The sequence below is a fragment of the Polypterus senegalus genome, chromosome 13 (assembly GCF_016835505.1).
Source record: "Polypterus senegalus isolate Bchr_013 chromosome 13, ASM1683550v1, whole genome shotgun sequence".
Classification (NCBI taxonomy): Eukaryota; Metazoa; Chordata; class Cladistia; order Polypteriformes; family Polypteridae; genus Polypterus; species Polypterus senegalus.
In genome coordinates this window covers 42,203,687-42,228,147 of record NC_053166.1, presented here as the reverse complement: position 1 = coordinate 42,228,147, position 24,461 = coordinate 42,203,687, and the positions used below count along the sequence as shown (strand labels likewise).

General features: G+C 36.4%; 1 protein-coding gene across 11 annotated transcripts in view; it reads left to right on the top strand.

The window, feature by feature from the left end:
- The window catches only part of rapgef6 (Rap guanine nucleotide exchange factor (GEF) 6), a 373,961-nt gene that overhangs the window by 241,771 nt on the left and 107,729 nt on the right, over positions 1-24,461 (top strand). Inside the window, exon 1 of one of the 11 annotated variants that reach the window (XM_039775463.1) lies at positions 16,986-17,140. The exons of the other annotated variants lie outside the window; for them this stretch is intronic. Coding sequence (XP_039631397.1) covers positions 17,087-17,140 — 54 coding nt within the window. The 5' untranslated portion in view covers positions 16,986-17,086. Of the gene's footprint in view, positions 1-16,985; positions 17,141-24,461 lie in introns of those variants that run through there. 11 annotated transcript variants of the gene reach the window in all.

Here is a 24,461-nt window from a genome sequence, read left to right as displayed (position 1 = left end):
CCAACAGTAAAATATGGTGGTGGTAGTGTGATGGTCTGGGGTTGTTTTGCTGCTTCAGGACCTGGAAGGCTTGCTGTGATAGATGGAACCATGAATTCTACTGTCTACCAAAAATCCTGAAGGAGAATGTCCGCCATCTGTTCGTCAACTCAATCTGAAGCGATCTTGGGTGCTGCAACAGGACAATGACCCAAAACACACCAGCAAATCCACCTCTGAATAGCTGAAGAAAAACAAAATGAAGACTTTGGAGTGGCCTAGTCAAAGTCCTAACCTGAATCCAATTGAGATGCTATGGCATGACCTTAAAAAGGCGGTTCATGCTAGAAAACCCTCAAATAAAGCTGAATTACAACAATTCTGCAAAGATGAGAGGGCCAAAATTCCTCCAGAGCGCTGTAAAAGACTCATTGCAAGTTATCGCAAACGCTTGATTGCAGTTATTGCTGCTAAGGGTGACCCAACCAGTTATTTAGTTCAGGGGCAATTACTTTTCACACAGGGCCATGTAGGTTTGGATTTTTTTCTCCCTAAATAATAAAAACCATCATTTAAAAACTGCATTTTGTGTTTACTTGTGTTATATTTGACTAATGGTTAAATGTGTTTGATGATCAGAAACATTTTGTGTGACAAACATGCAAAAGAATAAGAAATCAGGAAGGGGGCAAATAGTTTTTCACACCACTGTATATATATATATATATATATATATATATATATGTATATATATATTTATATATGTATATATATGTATATACTTATATACACATACATCCACATATATATACATACTGTATACATATCTACATTTACACACACACACATATACATACACATACATACATACATACACACACATATATATACACACAAATACATATATATATATATATATATATATATATATATATATATATACACACATACACACACTCTTTGGGGTGTGAACAACTGTTGCTGGGGGTGCCAGAATCCATCAAGGAAGAAAAATGAAAACCATTATTTGTTCAAAATCTTTATTTATCCATTCCTAAACAATTAAATGGGCAGGCTATTTCGTATCAGTGCAAAACGCTGCTTACTTGCAAGTCTGCGTGGATATTATGGAAATTGTTTTTCTTGTGAAATTCCCAATAAGTTTGATGTGTCACATGACCCTCTTCCTATTGAAAAAACAAAAGTTGGATCCAAAATGGCCGACTTCCAAATGGCCACCATGGTCACCACCCATCTTGAAAAGTTTCCCCTCACATATACTAATGTGCCACAAACAGGAAGTTAATATCACCAACCATTCCCATTTTATTAAGGTGTATCCATATCAATGGCCCACTGTGTATATATATATATATATATATATATATATATATATATATATATATATATATATATATTGAAATAGTTTTACTGTGAAATAATGCAAAGAGTACGCAACACGTGTTTCGCCCTACTTTTGGGGTCATCAGGCGTACATACTCAGTGCACCCTGTGACGATGTGGGTTCTGGCTCCACACTCCCATTGCTGTTCGGGAGCCCTTCAACCCAACACCGTCGGTAATGTTACCGATTGAGCTAGTCAGTGGAGGCAATAAACATCTAAGCAAGGGGATGGTTGAAAGTGAAACAGTGCTTTTATTTAAAATCCAACAGAACAGTGTTCAATAAATAAAGTGCAGTGCTCACAAACGTCTTCATTAAATAAACAATCCATAAAATGAAAACGTGGAGGTTAAAACAATAAGAAAAACAATCCTTTTAAAACAAGGTTAAAACGATCAGGAAGCAGTCTTAAAAACAAACAATTGACAAACCCGGTGCCTTCATTTAAAACTAGCGTCCCTCTTGCTTCACCCATCAAGGCCCGGCAACAAGGGAGACACTCACTCTGCAGCTGACCTTCTTCCTACTACTGCTACTGCTACTGCTGTCAGTTGCCTCACCGATCCTTGGCTCCGTTTGGCTCCTCCAGACAGCGACTTGGGAATCCCTTAATGGCCATGGCTCTCACGTTAGGGACACCGCATCCCAAGTCCTGATTCCCGCTAACTCCCGCAGAGAGTCCTGCACCTTCCCAGTCACTCCCGCCCTACAAAACAATCTTCTGCGGGGGCGACCACAACCACTTCTCCCGGGTGTTGGCCAAACACCCAGGCGGCCTTCAGCTGCCTGCGAGCATTCGCTCGCTTGCTTCCTCCTGCACCGACTTGCTCGCCTGCTTCCTCCTTCCCTCTAACCTCCGTTCTCTTCCTTCTCCTTCGTTCTTTTTCCTCCCCCTTTTCCTTTCCTTTTTCCTTCCACCTTTTTTTTACCTTTCTCTCCCGACCGACTCGTGCTTCTTTTAAATGGAGAAGGACCATTACAGCTGTAACGTATTAGCCACGGGAGCAACCACGGATGTGGGCAGTTCTTCACCTGTGCACTTGGTGAGAAACGCCCATACCCCGAGCGTCCCACGGCTCGTCATGGCCCAACGCCCTCTCGCTATGCCCGCCGCCAAGAGCAGGGATTATTTATTTAAAAATGAATGGTCTTTGCTCAATGAGCTGTGGACCTGCTATACCACACACCCCCTCTTGGGAATCGAACCTCGGATGTCGGCGCTAGAGGCGAAGCCTCTTTCATTGCGCCACTGCGTGTGGATTGTCTATTTGAGAGTATGTAGATCAGGGTATATATATATATATATATATATATATATATATATATATATATATATATATATATATATATTTATATATGTGTATATGTATGGATATGTATATATATATGTTTATATGTATGTGTGTGTGTGTATATATGACCCCCTCCTTGAACCGTCACCTTATCTTGGTGGAGGGGTTTGCGTGTCCCAATGATCCTAGGAGCTATGTTGTCCGGGGCTTTATATACCCGCGCTTCGCAGCGGAGAAGTAGTATGTTAAAGAAGTTATGAAAAAGAAAAGGGAACATTTTAAAAATAACGTAACATGATTGTCAATATACAGTAATTGTTTTGTGAGTGTTATGAGTGTTGCTGTCATCAAGGATTTGATTATTATTATTTCTTTCAATCATGTTCGTATTTGTAGGATGTGTTGTGTTCAAGTTATATTCCGTGTTTGTCAGTCGTTGTAAAGATAACAGGTTTCATTCATCGATTCATTTCTTACTGCATCAATAAACATCTCGTCTTCCTCTTTATCTGAGACGTGACACACTGCATGCACGGGTTTTTTTTACACTGTCTTCCTTTAGCGGGACATTGACTTTTTCCACTGTGTGCTTTGTTTCCGCAGTAGCTGCACTTATGAATATGCTTATATGTGTCACACGCTTCATATTTTTTTGATGCCTTCTCAATTGTGTAATTCGGTTTTTGTTCAGCACTCTTTGGAATTGTTGCTTTTTGTCTGTGTACTGCGCCAGTTCACGTGAGCATCAAGGTTCCGTGTACATGCATCTGGCACTTAAAAGGTTCCCAGCTCTGCTAGTGCCATCTCGTGTGATGTCCCTGGTTTTATTTAATGTTAGCTAAGACCTGGCACTTAAAAGTTTCTCTAACGCAGTTTCAGCGCTTTTGAGTTTGTGCCAAACACCACCCTGACCATCTCATCTTTGTCTGCATAAGCACTGTCCTTCACCCGTGAATATTTATTGGCAGTGTTTCTATTGGATTGCCGCTGACGGACGGCCTTATATGGGCAGGCACTAAATTACGTGGGAGGCGGAGTTATGCCATCCAGTTTTCTGCCATCGAGCAGAAGTCTATTATAGTATATGGATGAAAAAATAGGTTCCAGTTATGACCATTATGCGTAGTGAATTTCGAAATGAAACCTGCCCAACTTTTGTAAGTCCAGTTTTCGCTGTAAGTAATGAGCCTGCCAAGTTTCAGCCTTCTGCCTACACGGGAAGTTGGAGAATTAGTGATGAGTCAGTCAGTCAGTCAGTCAGTGAGGGCTTTGCCTTTTATTAGTATACTAGCAAAATACCTGCGCCGCTTGGCGTAAGTACTGCCTTAAAATTTTTATTAAGAAGAAAATTAAACCTTTTTAAACTGAGGGAAAATATACCAATAATTATTTGTTAAGGATCTCTTTGTATACCACATTGTGAGTTCGGCCCTCCGGTTGTAATATGACCATGCTGTGCGCTGAGCTTACTCTTGAGCATTCAACGTACAGTTGGCCATTTGAACAGTAATCTTGTTTCAAATCTCACAGCTTGGATTGCTGCAGTCATAATCGGTTTGAGTTTCATGGTTTGTTTCAATTACGACAGTATTTGTAGGACTTGTGTTGAAGAGACATTCGGCATCTGTCATGTGTTGTAAGTATACAACCGGTTTCATCAATAACTTTACGTCCAGCTTTTGAGAGTTTAAACATTCAGAAACATCAAAGTGACCACTACTGAAATCGTCACCTGTCAATCTAAGATGTTTAAGAGGCATTGGCGGTTGTCAAAAGGTGTAAAATATTTGGCCATTTCGGCACACTTGAAAGCGACAACCGAACAATTCAGTGGCAGCCATCAACTCACATGCAGATGCATAGGTGAAGGGCTTAAGCATTTCACTCTTCTAGTGCTCCTGCGTAGAATAATTATCTCCTGTACCATCATCAGTGCACACCTTGAACCTGTCCCAGTCATTCAATACATAAGACACAATGTTCCTCCGGATATCAAGAGTGAGTCTGATATGGCCGTGCAATATGTAACAAAGAGAAAGGAAAAGGCAGGTTCCATCTCCGGGCATGGAAACCACTCGGTAAATGACAGTTCTTTGATTGATGGTGATCACCTCGATAGACATGTTAATGGGGGTACTGTTGGAACCATAAAGGAAATGGGTACCTGAACAATGTAAAGTAAGTGTAAAATACCTACACAATAACTATAATCGTAAGAAATGAACAATAAAACAGCAGAGAATGGATTAAATAAAAAGGCTGTAGTTATCAGCAGGGAGATCCCGTGGCGAAGCAAGGAAGGGAATGTAGAGACTGGAGCGACGGACGGCCTTATATAGGCAGGCAGCCAACAACGTGGGAGGCGTTGGGATGGGGGACCCAGCGCCGACTCACACGGTGACCGAGCTGCAGGCTATGGACGTATATATGTACGTAAGTAGGATTCAGTTAGCGTTGGGAACCCGCGTACCAAATTTCTTGAAGATGGACCCATAAGTAACAAAGACTGTTGAAAAGTTCAATATGGCGGCCGACAGTGGCATCATACCACTGAAATAAGTACGTACATCGGATTTGGTTAGGGCAGGGAAGCCGCCTACTAAATTTCATGAAGATGGGGCCATAAATAAGAAAGTTCAACATGCCGAATGTTGTCAACCGTTATGACCGTTATGCGTAGAATTTCGAAATGAAACCTGCTTAACTTTTGTAAGTAAGATGTAAGGAATGAGCCTGCCAAATTTCAGCCTTCTACCTACATGGGAAGTTGGAGAATTAGTGATGAGTCAGTGAGTCAGTCAGTCAGTGAGGGCTTTGCCTTTTATTAGTATAGATATATATATATATATATTGTGGAGGACTGCCGGCTTCGTGCTCCGGCCCTCACCCCCAGGCCGCCAGGAGGAGCTCTCCCGATAGCAGGATCGTGCCCCGAGTTCCAGCAGGGCCTTATGGACTATGTAATGTTTTTACACAGCCTTGCTGGATACCTTGGGGGCCACCAGGAGTCGCTGTGGGAGGGCTTATGGGCTCTTTTGTGCCTTATGACCCGGGAGTACGTCACGGTCATGTGATGGGAAGGATCGACGTGCTCCCGGGTTGAAGTAAAAGACTGATTGCCCTGACCCGGAAGGAATAAGGAACTGTGGACTGTTGGGACAGAAACACCTCCGGTCAGGGGCTATAAAAGGGCGGTGCCTCACTCCAGACGACGAGCTGTGCTGGGAGGGAGAGGAGCAAAGTGTCTGGGCGTGGAGGAGTGATTAGTGTACTGTGTGGGATTTAGCGAGTTTATGAGTAGTGTGAAAGGTGCTTGGTGCACTGTGCAAAATAATAAAGAGTCTTCGACTTTTACCTGGTGTCTGGAGTTGTACCGGAGGGTTCAAGGGAGCATTAGCGCCCCCTACTACCAAAATATATATATATATATATATATATATATATATATATATATATATATATATAATAGTATGTGTGTGGATTATGTCAGTTCTATGCGTATAATGTGGCTTCTTGGTAGGGGACAGCACGAAGAACGTCACATATTTCAGACCTAATGTGTAATATTTCCTGGTTCATTCTGTGTCAGATATACAATGGCTTTTGTGAGTAATAAAACAGGATAACAATGATATGCACGTATGTGTTGGATTTTTTCTGGTTTTGCCACAGCAATATACCTTACTCATGTCACGTATTTACCCTACAAATCAGCCTTGTTAGCCGGATGTTGAAAGTGAAAGTTTTCTTCACACATTTGCAGCTTTTATCTCAAGTGTTTTTTTCTTCCCTGGTTTAAAGCTTAATGAAAACTAATTGCAGCCTTAAAGTTGTTGAAGCACTGTACTTCAATGTTAGTGACAGGGACATATGTGCAATAGATTTGAATCCTTATTCTTATTTTATCATTCTTTTTCATAGTTTTCCCATAATGCTGTAATTAAAAAAAAAAAAAAAATGAATAAGAAAATATATGGACACAAGTCTAAACCATAGGTATCAACATTGTTTCAGTTCAGCCACCTTAAAAATGGATTTTAAAGTCCTGGCTTGAATATGCCTTGAACAAATTGCATTTTTTAACCTAAATTAGGAGTTGATTGCATTTAAGATATGGACTAGAGCAGAATTGCTCTTGAGTCACACACATTTACTCTTCTAATATTTGTTATATGACAACTAAATGTGGAAGAAGAGGGACTCTTGACTATAATTCCACATGGCTTTTCCTCTTAAGTGTATCAGTGCATCGGAGGATGATGATGTGTTGCATGTTGGTCCAATATACAAGTAAGAATTTCACTGTGTTCTGTACTTTTGAAAGTGCTGTTTCTATTTCTACTAGTACTGCTACTAAAATTTCAACAAATGAAGCAATATTTAACATCCTTTCATGGGGGATGCCCACACTTTTTCAGAGAGAAATGTTCAGAATTCCTTGTTTCGATAGACAGCCTTTCAGGTCAGAAGATATAGTATTTTGTTGCAGTCCAAGTCCCATTTCACTTCTGTTATTTTGTAAATTCAGCTAACTTAAATGACCTTTGTGTATTTTCTCTAGTTGAATTATTTGCAAATGTTATCAAAGAATAAATACCGTCAGTCCCTGTGTCTGTGTGGGTTTCCTTCAGGTACTCCAGTTTCCTCACACATTGCAAAGACATGCAGGTTAGGTGCATTGGCAATTCTAAATTGTCCCTAGTCTGTGCGTGGTGTGTGTGTGTGCTCGCCATGCTCGGGGTTTGTTTTCTGACTTGCACCCTGTGTTGGCTGGGGTTGGGTCCAGCAGACCCACATGACCCTGTAGCTAGGATGTAGCGGGTTGGATGATGGATGGAAATACGGTCAATGCAATATACTTAGAAGATGCTGGTTATACTTTCATAGGTTAAGAGCCATAAACCCAAATGCGAGTTCACTGGAAGAGTGAAAAATATAGTAAAATATAGTAAAAACAAAAATTAAGCATTAATGTTCATAAGTGAAAACTGATTTCAAATGTATATTCTTTGCAAAGTAGAGTAAACATAGATGTGTGTGCAACGTAGTGTATGATATTTTTAAATTAATTAACCCAGGAAGATGGAGTGATAATGTGGGATTGAAAAAGAAATTGTAAGTTGTTTGATTAATTATCAGTTATATCTTTGGCAGTACTTTATACTTTGTTTACCTTACCTTTCTGTGTTGTAGGCGGCAGGTCTCTAGTCTTTAGACTTGTAGATAGACAGGTTGTATCAAGGTAACTGAAGCACACTTGTTTTAAAGAACAGAATAACACAATTTATTGATAAACACAATGATTATGGAAGGATCATAAATGGATATATGTATTGACATGTAAGACACACTAAACAGACAAACATTGTAACATTCATGCTGGCTGTTTACTGGTTATTTAGAATTCTACTTTATCTTGGCAATGGTAAATAGTTTTATGATACAAAGTCTTCATGAATGAGGTCCGAAGTTGCTTGGAGTAGTTACTTTGTTTATGTTCCTTATTCAAGAGGAGGTTTCTTCATGTGTTGTGGAGTGCACTCTTTCTCTTTGCTGCATGATCCTTGTCAGTATTGTACTGCTGCTTTCTCGGCTTGCTTTCTGCTTTTAGCCTCTTTACTGTGCTGTCAGCAACTTAGGGAAAAGCATTACTGTTTCTGGCAGAAGAGTTTAGATGCTGAAGTTCCCTTCTTGAAGTGATGGCTGTTTCTCCAAGGAAGAGTAGGTCATAGCTTTTTTGGTTTCAGAGACCAGGTGTCAGAAGGTCATTTTACATATTTCTCTCTCACTGATAGAATACCCAACTGGGTACCCAGGGATAATCTCTAGGGAGTTTAGTGAGGATCTAGCAATTATCCCAGAGAGCTTCTTCAGGATAGTGCAGAGAGTTTTAAAGGAAGGTTGAACCTTCTGTTGTTTGGATTAAAGTCACTTCCAGTTACAAAATCAATATGTTCTAATAGTTGTGTTCTTTTGTTCATCTTCATTGTCATCCCTGGAATAATAGGTCTTTATTGCGGCTTGAGTCAATTTCATTCCTTCTGGCTCAGAAAGTCTGCAGTGGAGCCTCTGGAGCGATGTCATTTCAACCCCGTTTTACACTTTTTTGTCAGATGAAATCCAGACAGATCCTGGTTCAAGCTGGAGTTCAGTAACTTAATTTGGAATGCAAGTGGGGGAAGGCACAGCTGGATGCTTGCATCCCTGTTAAATATGGTTTCTTATTACTAAAGCCCAGTTGAATGGATGGTGCCCACTTTGTCCTACAGTAGTGCTGTAGCATGACAATAGCTTAATGACCAAATTGTGCTGAATAGTCAATTTACACTTTTGTAATTTTAAGTTTTAAGGTTTGCATGACAGGTTAATTGGCAACTCAAACTTAGCCATTGTGTACAGGAGTTCCCTCTGAAGGGTTGGTGACACTTCCAGGGCTGATTTGTGGCTACTGCCCTAATTTGCTGGCTACATTCTGGCTACCTACAGCCATATATGTAAAAAATGGGATAAAAACTAAATGGAGGATAAGCATATCCTAATTTTCCCTTAGCTCTGCATAAACTCAAGGATTTTACTGTAGAAAGATATAATTTTTAGTGTTTACACCTATTAAATATTATAGCAGACTATGTTAATGTACACGTAAAAATAGATTTAGTTCTTACATCATTTGGAATACATATTAATTTGGTACCCTGAGTACTGCTGAAAAGCCATTAAATAGACAAGGAAAATGACTTTGGTGAAGTATTGGGATTCTGGCCATTAGATAGTAATTGTAATGGTGCATTGCCTTTCAGCGCAGCTTAAATCTTTTTCTCTTCCATGGTCAACATGCACATATAATATGTTCTAGGTTTCTACTTATTGCTGTAATTGTTTCACCAATTGTAAATTAATCATTTTCCTGTGGAATATAAAAGGTGTCTAAAGCAAGACCTGCAGTTGCCATCCAAAGGCTAGTTATTAACCATATAGACAGGTACTAAGAGGTTTCTCTAACTGACATATTTCCTCTGACCTTTTGTTTTGTTGCAAAAGCAGAGTTGCTCTGTTTGCACAATGTTTATGTGCAAATGCTGGTATGGCCTTGAAAGAAATAAGACATTACTACTGCTGCATAGCCAGGCCCATCTAATGATGTTTCTTCATTATCAGAAGTAGTATTATTTCTTGTTTCCTTGCTATACTGACTATATTTTTGACTTGTGTACCGATATTATGCATGGGCCTCATAAATCTTGCTTAAGTGTGAATTGCAAATTCAAGGTCATATATACTTAATATATTTTTCTGAAGATTAGATTGTCCATTGAAAATCTTGAATGAATTGAAACTCAATCATTTTAAAATATAGTTAAGATTTTGGCATTTATGAACAGTGCAAATAAGTTGATTATACTGTTTCATAAAAACCAATTGAAAAAGCTACCTTAGGTTCCAGTGCTTGTAATTTTGTCTTTTTTTCGTTTTAGTCAGATCATAATTATAGGTACTTGCCAGTCAAGTCTGTCTTGCCACATTTCCTGTGGCACTTTGTGTAAACACACACATGAGCACCATTTCTGCTGTACCTGATAATGCACATAGAACATAATCTTTAGCAATAAGTTGACTGCTGTTGTAAACCTTTTTTGTTAAATCGTCTGTGGTTCCTTTTTTGTTTTTGGTTAAGCAGTTATCACGACTTACAAAAATGTTGCTATCTAAATTTTTTGCAAGAGTGATTTCAAACATTATCCTGTCTGCATATGTCATAAAATCCTTGTTTCTCCAAATAGATGTTTTGAGGACAGCTGCTGTCAGCATCACTAGTGTTTACGTGCCTTGTTGATTTCTTTTATTATTTCCAACTTTTATATTTATATTTTAATATATATTGATTGTTAAAAAAGGCTATCATGCATCATACTTACCCAATGCATTATTTAAATTGTACACTTCTTTTTTCTGTAAAACTGTGGTGGATTTGTTTAATAAATAGCATTATGTTTTTTTTTTTTGAACTGCAGCAATTGTGTATTTCATCTTTTCAAACTTTCTTCATTCCATTCTCAGCCTGAGGCTAGAATGAACAGGAGAGGCAGGTCCATACCCTGAATATGTTTCACCCTCAGGTCCCACATTGAGAAGACTTCATTTATCTCTTAACTTATGATTGTTTATTTTTGTTTACAAATTATGACAAATTTAGCTTATAGTGGTAAGAGTTACATGATTTTGTAGTACTTAGAGATTTTTCATTAAGAAAATCTTTCTGAGGTAAGATCCAGCTGGTGCATGTTTGTGTCCAAAAGAATGTGGATTCTGGAGTTTTAATTATGAACAGAAATGATTATACAAAGTTTTCCAATTAAAGTACATATGCACACCACAGGGACAGATCTGCACCCTGGAAATGGCACTGTTATGAGAAACGAAGATGGTCTAATGAAACTAAATGTTATCGTTTCCTCTACCACAGCAGCAGCTGCCTCTGCTGCTGCTGTAGCTAATTTTAGACAATGACATCATCCCTGTCGAGATGCCAACCTGCACCCCCTCCCCAGTCACCCTGGGGATGGATCATATTTTCATTTTATTTAGCACTTCAAATATGGGTGATGTTCAAATCAGACTTGCTTTTGTGGCACATCAGTGAGCAACTTCTGGAGGATGCAACTGGATTTCAGAGGTGCCCCCATAGCAGCAGCCTGCCTGTTTGTCCACAGTGCCTTTCAGGAACTGGGTGGGGGAGGAATTCCTGAGTGTATCAAGCTAGACAATGAAAAATAAGATTATGTTTTGGAAAGATTTTGTGGTGTTATTTTAACAGACCAGAAGTGCAGATATAGATTGGAGTGTTTCTGGTGACAACTTCTGCTCTTCATTCAGTGTTTTTCTTATTTCAGTTAGTTTGATTATACTGTTTTGAATGAGTTCTTTTTGCATGAAGGAATGACTTATTGAACATTTGCTTCTCCCCCCTCCCTGTTGTTTGCTTGCAGCCATTTTAAGTGGATCAACATAAACTGAACTTTATGTCCTCTGAACTTGTGAAGAAATTATTTAAGATGCAATTAAGACAACAAACATGGTTCAGGAATTTTGTATATGTTCTTATGTAAACAAATGTGGTTCAATTAAGAGTAAAAATGATACATCCCATGAAAAGTCGGAATCGGATAATAGGAAAAATCCAGAGAATAGCCTGGCTGAAAGTCCCTCATATTGATAAGGTGGTAGCTCATTCAACTTTAATAACATATAAGCAGTTTGTAACTCTTTTATGTTTAGGTAATGTCCCCTTTCACTGTATTAACAGGAATAAGATGAATATACTGTCATGTAGACACAGTGCCTTCCTAAGTTACCTTTCTCTGGTAGTGTTACCATGGATTGTTTTATTTATTGAATTAGGTTCTTAATATGTCTATTAAAATTGAGTAAAAAGTAAGAGAATATAAAGCTAAAGTAAGTTGACTATTGAAAATAGAAAACAAAGCTCTAGTATTCAAAGAAATTAATTTGCCATTATGATGCTTGCAAATAACAATGATAATTTAATACTCAGAAGTTTTACAATTAAGTAAATGTAATATTGAGTGACAAGTAAGCCAATTTAGAGAAGCCTCAGAAGAAAATTTAGTAGAGGAAATACTAATATTGCCATCCTTAAATTGCCTCTCTATGTATTCTATGCAAGTATGTCCATTGTATTCAATGAATTTGATCCACTCCACTTTATAACATGTGTCCTGATTATTAGTGTTTTTGGGCATTCATTTGCACATAGTTCTCTAATGGATCTGCCACAGCATCTTTGTGAAGTGAGATCAGATCTTTTTCCATTACTTGCCTTTTTTTGGCCATTCAGTTTTAGAATGGAATAAAAAGACATTTATAGTGGCTGAATGATTTTGAGACATTCATGTACTTCTCAAATTATCATTCCTCCTTCGCTGTGCTTGACAGTTCGTATGAGATAATTTTGGTAATACACTTTGTATGATTTTTGCCTAATATTACAGTGTGTATAATGACCAGTTGCCTTTTTCTCAGTATGTTGCCCTGGGTGTTTTGAGGTTCTCACTTTTTGCAGAGAAGAATGTTCTCTTGGGTATCTGTCTATGAAAGTCAAAGTTGTTTAGCCTTTGTGTAGTAAGAGTTGTCAACTACTGTATAGTATTTAGCCTCATGACAGAGGCCTTGAGATACCTGGGTGTAGCCTTTTTGATTTCTGCAAGTCATAACTTGGGTTGAATTTGTTAGATGCTCACTTCTGTGAAGATTTTCAGCTGTATTGAATATTCTGTCTTTGAAAGTAAGTGATTGACTTCAGATTGTTTAGAAGCTTCCACCTGCCCCTTAACAGAATAATCAGAAATATATTTTGGCCTTAGCTTTTTGTTACTATGAATGTAAATGCTCCAGTCTGAACTGGCAAAGGTTCTGTCTCCATGTTAGGGGGACAGTGATTTGTGATCATTAGCTAATCTGATGTACTGGAGTAGCAGCACCTGGCTTTAATTACTTTAAGTGATGTGGAAGCAGAAAGGGCATACTTTTTCACGCATGGTTTATATATGTTGTTGTATTTTTGTTGAATAATGACAAAATAAAATTTGCTATGTGTTGTTGTGTTAGATTTATCTTTGGACCTGGTGAGGAATAGATTAAGTTAAATTATGTACTTCAGTGGGGCTATGTATATAACCCCATAAGGAATAAGTAAAACATGTAATATCCCATTAGGTTATGGTTCAGAATCAGAAGGCAATTTTAGGAGCTGTGGATGGTGGGTTATATTCCAGAAATAAGATAACAGGAAAGGATCTGAGATAGCAAAGAACACCTAGCAAACATTTCTAAAATCCTGGGTATTGGGTATTTTTGGGTATTGAGTGTTGCTTGATGTGGGGAAAAAAATTAATTCAAACAATTTTAGCATACGACTGCAACATAACCAATGTTTCTGAGAGCACACACATATGAATGAATAATTGTACAGGCTTAAGAAACATTACATATCTGCCTGTTCGGTTTGTATTCCTAAATTTTTCATTCAGAAGAATAGCTGGAAATCAGAAACTGTTGCTTGTACAAGCAAGAGGCTGAAACATTAATTGCTTTTTAAAGAGCTTTGCACTGGGACCCATTGTGAAAGTTGAGTGATATATAGATTTGTGGGGATCACAGCAGAATAGTATAGACACAGTTCTTTCAAGAAACATTGCAAAATGTTTTAAGATGTATGCAGAATAAAATCTAAAGGCAAAACACAAAAACTAAAATGTATGTATTACTTTCCTTATATTTAATGGAGTTTATTCCTTGAGATAGCTTATGCAGTGTACTCATACATGAAGGGGAAAAAACAAAGCAGTAACTGACGACTCTTTACCTAGCTTTACACAAGCTTTAATTAAAACATTTTTATGGATTTTAAGTGAAAGAAAATAACAGTTGTATTCTTTGAATATACTGTGGTGCTGTAAAAAAAGCATAAAATGCAGCTTGTGGTAAATAAAACATGAATAGGGGAAATGCATGCATATTAGAGAACTGTATTCAGTTGAACGTGTGCCAGTTATTTAGTAAACATATTAATGTTTCTTAGTATTGAATTTCAGCAGGCTTTAGCCATTGTCTGTTAGATTGAACCTAACACTTTAGGAGGCTTATTTTAAGGTATGTGGTTAGCAATACGCTAGATCAGGGTCAGTGTTTCTACTTGCATCTCTCGTCGGCTTGGTAGCACTGCATACAGTTGCTCTTGGATAAGCTTCTCAGGGGAGTTACATGTGCTGCCCACTGATTGGCTGCTGGTGGAAAAGGATGATGTCATCCTTTATTGGAGGGCAGACAGAAAGGAAATAGAATTTAGTTCCCATTATTGAGCCTGGTGCAAGACTGGTACAAGAAAGAAGATATTAACATTGTTTTTCTTAGTGTGTTAGATTTATTATTTTATATTAAAGATTCTTATCAGGGCAGCACCATGAGAAACTAAATACTTTACTATCAATCAGTTTACACTGGGGGTGAGGTTTCCTGTGCTTGACTACAGTAATTTTTATGATGTGTGTCTGGGTTTTGATTTTTTTTTTGTGATGCAAATAGATGCTGTTTATGTGAAGGTGAACTGTTAATATGTGCTATGAAGCATGTGAGTATTGTGTTGATTGAACTGTATGTTTTATTGTAAATTAGCTAGTAAATTATATATTAAAAAGTTCAAATAATATTATATTTGCTTTTTTTAATAAATTGATATGGTAATATTTATCACAAACTACAATAATGTAATGCATATGTTATGCATTGTTAGTGAAGCTATACAATTTATCTTTTAAGTTAGAACCCTGCATATACATAATTATGAATGCAGACAGGCTCTTTTTTCCTTTTTGTTTACTCCTCCTCCACTGCAGCCTTTATTTTTTTAATTTCTTATGGTTTGGCATACCTTCTACCTTCTAGCTGATATTAAAAGCTTTTCAAATCAAAAACTACATTATATCACATTGCCACTAAAAAAACCTTATATGAGAAGTTGGAAATGGCGAGGTTATGGTTGGACTAAATAAAAATAAAGATTTATTTTCTCAGGATATCTGTTTTGTGTATGGTTTCTTTCATATTAGGTATTATCACAAAACCCATCTCAGATAACACTCTCAAAGCTTTGCATAGATAAATAAGTAACAAAGTATTAAATGTCTTAATCAAGTAAAATACTGAGTGTATCCAGCCAATAAATCAATAGGGGTAAATAAGGAAATGAATGCATTACAGAGCATTAAAAAATTTTTAAGAAAATGAGATCTATATAATTATTCAATATTTTAATAGGAGCTTTCATAGTATAATCCATGTGCTTCAAAGGGATGTTAAGACCAGTATTATAAATCAATTAATAAAAATGTCATGCTTCTGCAGCAGGTATGAGTGATATTGTGTCCCTGGTGAATTTGGGGTTAAGATGATTAGGATCTAATCTACAGATGCATCGTGACAGCACCCCTTATAACACACCACAAACACTCATTTCTCAAGGCTAATTGAAAATGTTTGCCTTTTACCTAGTTTCATAAAACAAGCTGCTGAGAATTCCTTCCTCAAAAATGCATATTCTGTGAATTAGAGGGAGAAAAATAAAATCCAAAGGAATCATTTTTTTCAGAATTTTTTTGAATGGGAAGTGGTTATTTATGATTTATTTAAAAAAAATCTTTTTCTGTTAAGCAACAGCTGTGTAAGGTGTGGTGTTTGTGTCTGCTTATAAATACATCATTTTCATTGTTTGCAATTACTAGTGGATTCATTTTATTTTTTAATATATAAATAACTGCACTCAGCAATGTGCTGCATGATCAATAGAAAAGCATTGCTAGCTGCATCTGCCAGATAGCCAATTGGTTTAATGCAGTTTCCCAAGTGCTTGCTCTCTTACACAGGTGATGTCATCTTTTTAGCTCTATTCTCCTCCCACTCCCCCCGCCTCTTCTCCCTGCCACATTATTAGATGTTTCATCTTGCAGCAGAGCACCCAATCGATGGGAGTTTCTTCTGAGAGGAGCAACCGGGAGAGGAAGAGAAAATATCTAACAACTGCTTGAGGGATTCAGTAGGAGTTAGAGGCACAAGCCGACATATGTATGCAAGATCAACACGTTCACAGAAAGATGGCAAAGCTTTGGATAATTCAGAAGGCTCAGCTATGTGGCATTTACTTTCTCCCTCTTTAGAGGTGTTTTGAAGTAATGGGTGGCTTCTGCATTAGTTAGTGACAGTTAAAGGAAAGCAGGTCTCCTGCACCACTCTCTTTTTTTTTTTTTTTGGAGATATATACTCGCATGCAAGAACTTTAAAAGGTATTGCAGATTTTTGCTAACATCTCTGGATTGAAGATGTGTGCTAAACTGCAAGACTGGCATGTTTTTGAAGTCTTCAAGTGGATTACACCTATGAGACAAGACAAAATGCGTTCAGCTCCCTATCCTCTCTGCAAGTGACCTACCAGGAATATTAAACTCTCTTTATGGAATATCTCTGAGCCTGATTCCAAAAGTTGCATTTGGCAGTACTGTATCATACTATTTTAGTACAGTTCTTATAGTTTATTTATTTTTTGTTTCTCATTTTATCCTTGAGCACACCTTTCATTTCTTGAAACCCATTTGTTAACGGCTGAGGTTTGATGTCTTGGGAAGTTGCCATTGGAAGCAACCAGTTTCTTCTCTTTCCTCACCTTCATCTCCTTGTCTGAAGGAAGTCAATAATTTGATGCAACTGCTTTATTTTTTTTTTGTTTTGCTATAAAGCAAACCCTTTCTACATAACAAAAGCAAAGGATAGCATGTAGCTATAGCTTATTAGTTATTTTTTTTCCTGGAAAAAGAAGAAACTTTACATCCTTGCCTAGGAAATGGCTTTCCTTGTCCGTTGCTATGCCAACTGTTTGCAGCCCTGGTCCTCCAAAGTAAGCAGATTTGGAAATCCTCATTGGGTTTGCAGCCACCCTCATGAATAAGATTATGTCTTTTTGTGTGTCTCATTACTTTCTAAATTATATAGTATTTGTATTTTCAGTTGTGTTATATTCTTTGTAATATGGCAAAAAAGTGGCTATCATTCTGCAGTTTAGTCTGCACAGATTTGTCATAGCTTTGCATGGTTCTTCCCCACTTTTTGTGAAGCAAAGAGATTCCAAAGATTTCCAGCATAGCAGCTTTGTGAAGTGTACTTACCACAGAGGTCTTGTGCTTGGCAAGGCATGTTGTCTGGCACAAGTCAGCTTTATTAGAAAAAAATATTCTTAGACACTTGATGTAGTCTTGTAATATTTACAGTTTGGGTACATTCTGGTAAATGTTTATCAAAGGTGAGTGTCTGTTGTATATCTGTGGGTGTTGTTCTGACATCTGAGGACAGCTAGCCATGGAAAACAACTATGATATTTCTTTTCAGATTCTTTAATTAAATGCTGTGTTATTAAAGTATTAATCCAAGAGTAGAATGCTTTGTTAATGGTGTTTGCCATGACAGGTGCTATATAAACCAAGTATTGGTTGCTAAATCTCTAAGAAAGGATCCCATGGATGGCTTATTGTTATATTCAATTTCATAATATTGTCAGTAACCAGTGGAATGGCTTGTTTTAGATACGTCACATTTAGTTACAATTGTAATTATGAGTGGGTGATAGACAATTTTTTGAGTAGAAGATTGATGCATCCTTTTGTTTTGTGTTTTGTACCTTTTTTTAATTCAATAAGAGATACTTGCTTTTCCCTTTGTCTTGGTCAATTACCGTACATCAGTGTTTGTGCAAACTGTCTTAATAATGCATGTTAGTAAAGTGAGCCCTCCTCAGGTAAATAGGTAAACAGGTAAATAAACATTGGTATTTACTAATTTATGTATGCACACTGCAGTAGCTGATGATACTGTCAATATGTATGTTTTCCTGTATTAAGTGATATGATTAAGTGTTAATTGTCACATAACATGCATGACACAAGTTTAATGAGTAACCATTATTTCAGAATGTATTGTGTATACCATGCATTGTTTTCTACAGTGTATCAAAGGAATCATAACAAATTGATCTACATCTATGTAAATACAGTACATGATCATTTCACCACAGTATTTTAAGGAGTGTTTGATTTGTTACTGTAGAAGCAAGACTAAGTTTAAAATATTTTGACCAACATAATTGTCCAATAGTACACTGCTTTGAAAGGATTCTGCTTGTTTTAAGTTTCAGTGCACCTTTTCAGGTGGACCAGAATGTTGGTGTTAATGATGGTATTAATAGTCTTCTGTTACCTTGTGCAAGATGAATGCTGAATGAAATAGTGCGCCCCACTTTCCCTTCCCCACTTCAACGACTGTGCTGTATGAGTGCTATGGGGACTTTATTTATCATATCAATTCAAAGCAACCTGCTACATTTTTGTATTTTTGAGTCTTTCATTTCTTATGATTTATATCTTAATGAGCATTTATGAATTAACTTTACCAGCAGGGCAGAATAATAGTTTTCTTTATTTTCTATAAAGATGGACCTTGTGTGATTGTTTTAAAGATAACTTATAAGTCATTTTATATGTTCGCATGCACACCCTCATTCAAATGCTGGCTTTTCATCTCTGTGCCTTTTTTAGCTTTGCAGTGCACCTACTGGAAATTAATATTATGTTAATTTGTGTTTGTGGATTTACTAAGATGCTTAAAATATGGAATGTCAATCTATAGAGTAAGATGAGTCATAACTTTAATTTACACTTGTTTTCAAAAGCAGCTAAAGACCTTGAATGATCTATGCATTATAATTTTTATAGTTGATTTTAGTTATATCAACCCACCAACATCGCCAGTATCTTCACTAGCTGCATTATATGCAGCTATAGTTGTCATTTCAGTGAACTCATGGCCTCTAATAGACTAAATGTGATCTGCAAATATATTGTATATTCTCTCCTTCTTGCATAGATTTTGAAGCCTTATCATTAGGAAGCTTTCACTAAGAAACATCACCACAAAACATAATGTGTAAATTGTGTATTTAATTGATTTTTGTTTAGCCTTAACTATATGTTGAAGTCATCGCTTTGTGTTTTAAATGCATTTGGTTCAATTAAAGTTAATACATTTATTCTTAAGTTATTTAAATTAATACTTTTATTAGATCACAATCTCTTATAAGGCTGTTTTATTTTAAAGATATATCTGAATAAAGCTATTGAAAGACACAAATCCCGTATAATGTGACCACCACAGTAGTAGCTGTATTCAACCTCACTAAAAGCTCTTAAGAAGATCCATACTCCTGATGGGTTGTTACCAAAACCCAAACTTTAATGATAGCACAGTGGAGAAGAATGTAGTTTTTGGCTAAAACAAAACATTTTCATTAAAAAGGTTATTCCCTATGTAGGTTCTGGAATTATTTAAATCATTTTATTATGCAAGTTACTTTTATACTTCTTAAATCTTAATAACATTTCAAAAACTAAAAGCTTCTTTACCTGAACATGTCAAAGCCAATTACTTTTTATGTAAAGCAGAATATCTTCATGTTTTGTTTTCTTTAGTTGTACTTTTACAAATAAGGTAGTCACCTGTATCTGTAAGAGATGCATTCTGTGCCCCCTGCAGATGAGTGAAATCTGTGGATAATACTGAACCCTACATATACATTCAATCCACATGGGCTATCTTCCTGAAAAACCCCATGGTTATAGAAACTGCATGCAGATACTGGAGAAGCTTTGATCCTATGGGAAAACTGAGTTATGTTTCAGGAGAAACCAGCATGGGGAGACAGGGTCAGGCAGGCACACTGCTCCACTGCTGTCACCCCTCAAGACTTGGTAATGATCCTTTCACAGGTTCACCCATAAAAAAACCTTATGACTTTTACTTACTCTATAGTAAAATTCAATTATATTCTAGGTGTTCCACTAGAGGCTGTGAGAAACTGTGGCAGTGCCAATCTGAGGACCTCACTAAACCATCCAATGTATACAAAGTGCAGGGACTTAATTAGTGCAGTCTTATAACCCACACTTATTGGGAATACCTTGTTTGTGGTGAATAACTGCAAACTCCTACACTCATCATTAATGAGGTTCAATGGGTTCAGCACACCTGTCATGCTAGGTAGACACTTGTTGATCCATTCAGTGCTGAACATGTGCAGCCCTTAGCTCTCAAATGGTATCACAGACCTGTTATTGCTGCTGCATGAGAAGCTTCTCTGAATATTGTTTTCTACTGTGCATGGCCACAAACATACACAGGTAAAATGTGGGATTCGCAAAATGGGTTACACTTCATACATATAGATAAGCATATATCCATAGTAAGGTTTACCGTACTAAGCAAGTTGAACAAAAGTTATATTTATAGCAAAACAATGTGCATCAATAACTTTTACATTGCAGATGCTATAGTGTGACCAACAGTAGGAGGGAGGCTGACTGGGTGGTTTGAGCAGGTGATGTTAAAAACATTGGACAATGGGATCGTTCATGCTGGTAGCAGTTCACAGCAGTTCAACAGATTGGGCATGTTTTATTTTATGAATTTTTAATTTTTGGATTTCTTTTTATTTAATATTTTCATTGAGGATAACTGAAACCCCAGATGGAGAATCCACAGTTAAAGGGGGGCGGGACATTGTACAGTAGTCATTTTGAGTGGCAGATTGGCAGTTAGAATCTCCCAGTTGCAGTAGATTAAATGAAATTCTACAAATAGAAACCTCTAAAATTAGAAAATGCAAATTTATTGTAGAAACAAAACATGACAATATCTCATTTAAGATCTTTTGCAGATGGCAATCCAAATATATAGCCCTGGAATACCCAATCTCCTTTTTTGAACAAGAAATCTGAACTTTGCATTGGAAGATTTCCATGGTTTAGCAAACAGTATTTGAAGATACAAGAGCGAAAAAAAGTCTGTCATAAGCGTAGACTTTTAAAAAGATGCACAGATTTAGCCTGTGAGTTGGCTCTTTGAGTTCTATTTGAGAAGCATTACACCATGACTTTGATGTGATAACATGTTAACATAGTGTTTTAGTGTTTATTATTTAGTTTGTAGTCTTAATCAATCAATCAATCAATCAACATTTCTTTATATAGCACATATTCATACAAAAAAATGTAGCTCAAAGTGCGTTACAAAATGAATAGAAAAATAGAAGACACAATAAAAAATAAACATGAGTCAACATTAATTAACATAGAATAAGTAAGGTCCGATGGCCAGGGTGCACAGAAAAAACAAAAAAAACTCCAAAAGCTGGAGAAAAAAAAAAATCTGTAGGGGTTCCAGACCACGAGACCGCCCAGTCCCCTCTGGGCAATCTACAAAATTGACTTTTAAAATGTATTTTTTTCTTTATATGATTGGTTCTAATATGTTTTCCTATAGTGTGTAGTGTAGTCTAAGAGGTGTTTGAATCCTAGTTTGTTTGTAAAGAGTTAAAAGATAACCATTTTAGTCCTTCACATAAATTGTAAAGTGTGAATTATAAATTGTTAAGTAAGAGTATGAAGTTATGCATTTTAATGCATTCTTATTTATCATGGTGCCAGAGAGTGGTGACATGTTTGTCAACTTTGTACACATTACTACTGCTACTACTACTACATGGTACGAAAGAAGTACCTGATGGAAAGTTAAAGTTCTTACTAAAGCCTGCCTGCATTGTTTTTTTTTTTATTCATGCGCTGAGTATACTGTATATAGAATAGCCACACCAGGCTAGACAAATCCTATAACTCTTTTTGTAATGATATAGATGTTCCTGGGGTGGACATGTGCATACTTCAGGCAAAATAATAATATGAGACTATTAGCTGACAAAATGATACCTACACAGTAAAGTTTGATAAGTAATGTGTTTTTCTCCATCTGCATTCACTTCTAACTTTTTTTTTTTTTTTGGTTTTTATGCAAATGTGCCATTTAAATCTATATAGTATGCAGACATAATGCATTTTCTCATTGTGCTTTCAAGGGCAGCTCAAAGTACTGTGACAAAGCAAGCTGTCACAAAAAATAAATTGCTCTCACTGAAAAAAATATGTAAACTTTCCAGATATATTGATGCTGTCTGAGAAATCAAAATTAAAGTAAATTTAATTCAAAATTTTACAGGGCATTTATTTGTAAATAACAGGCCATTAAATTTTTACCCTTCACCCATTCTGTACAACCATGTCTGCTCAATTATATATCTTTCCAGCATTAGTGTGGTTTGCAAGGTCATGTCTATGTTTTCTGACTGAAATGTGTCAACCAATAAAATCATAGATATGATTCCACGATACCAGCTTCTGGTGTCTAACATTCTTACTTGGTTTTCATGTGTTTTAGTCAAAAATTATACAAGCTAAAAGGATTGTGTGTTTAGATTTTGTATTCAGTGTGGCTATAGTCAACTTCCATATAAATTCTGGTTGTATGATACATACAAAGTATGATATAAGTAGGTGAACCAAGTATTTATTTATAGGAGTTTTTTTTACTTTAAAATTGGTAAAGATACTGTATCTACTGTTTTGAAAGTGTTTTTTTTTCTATCTTCATACACTAGAAACTCGGATCTTTTATTGTAATCCCCTCATTCATTGCTTAGTTATTCACTGCCCTTCATACCCATTCTTCTCCATATGCAGAATAACATATGGCTTAATAATGGAATGTGGGGGAGGGGGGCTGAGGCAAAGAAAAAGAGAGCAAGTTGAAAATTATCTGCATTCATATTTCATTAATGAACTGCAAAAAAACTACACTGTAAGACTGTGCAACCCGTGTTCTGCTGCTTAGTATAAAATTATTAAAAAAAAAAAAAGAAAATTCATATCACTATACAGTGTTATCAAATAGCAAGTGTATTGAATTGCTTGTACTGATTGTAACATTCCTCTTACAGTAATTGTCCTGTTTTCAAGAAAGCCTAATGACCCAAATGTGTTTTGTAATAAAAATGACATTTGTAACTGTAAATATATTTTACTGTAGATCCGTAGATTTCCAATATTAAGTGAAGAACACTATTCAAGAATAAACTAAATTGCATTGCATACTTTAAATCATCAAGGCACAAGAGCTCATATGCAAAATACTAGTTTTAAACCACAAAGTCCTTGTTTAGTTTCTGTCACTTCCTGAGCAAGCAGTTTAACTTGCCAGTGTTTCACTTGATTTGTGCCTGTAGTCTTTAGAGGTGGAAACTAACTTGACATATCCTGTCCTCCTTAGTCTGATTTTGGGTTACAGCTGAGGAAGAGCCTGTTCTGGCAGTGTTACACACAAGACAAAAACCAATCCTGAATATGTTGCCAGCCTATGGCAGTTCCTACTCCAGCACACTCCCACAGTTACATTCAAACCAGTCCAGTTTGGAACTGGCAGTTAATGTATCACAGGTCTTTGCAATGTATGAGTAGAACCAGAGTATCTAGAGGAAAACCTATGTAAGAGAATATGCAAGAACAATGTTTACATAGAAAGCTTTGAGGTTCATATGCTTTCAATGAAAGTGGTATTTCATACACTGAGAATAATATTAGAAAAACATATTTAAATACAACATTTATACTGGAAATTAAAGTTGCAGTTTCACCATGGAGAAGTATGATCTTTGAAAGATGGAAACACCACATTCTAGACAGTGTGCAAGGAGAGGGTGAAGCTGTTCAGGATCAAGAAGTGTCATGGTGATTGAATGCTAATATTGAAATATGATCACTTAAAGAACACACGCTGTAATGCACTGTATTGATTGCTGCCAGCACTTCCTGACCATCTGATAGTTTATGTCTCCCTGGGACAAACATTTAAAAGCCTTTCTTTCCAAGCTAACAGCATAATATGATAAAAGCAGACAGTTGAATATGTTTATGTATATATACAGTATATAAGATATATATTCACATGCATACATAAAATATAGTGTTTTAATTTGATTAAATTATTTTTCATTTTATTTATTTATTTATTTAAACTCTAGTTATATAGTGACTGCAGATGTCTTTGATTCCACCTATTTTTCATTGATGCTTTTTAAAATAAGTGTTAATGAAAAGACATTCATTTTAGCTTATGTCCATCTTCTTTAATTATCTGTTTCTTTTATTTTTTTTAAGCATCCTTTCGGTTGCAAAATTAAGAGAAGGAAAATAAGTGCATATAGAGTAGCAGGTGCACATTTAAGAGTAGAGTTTCCTGTTTACACATTTTTTATTCTCTGCTAAGCTAGATTTACCTCCTTTAAC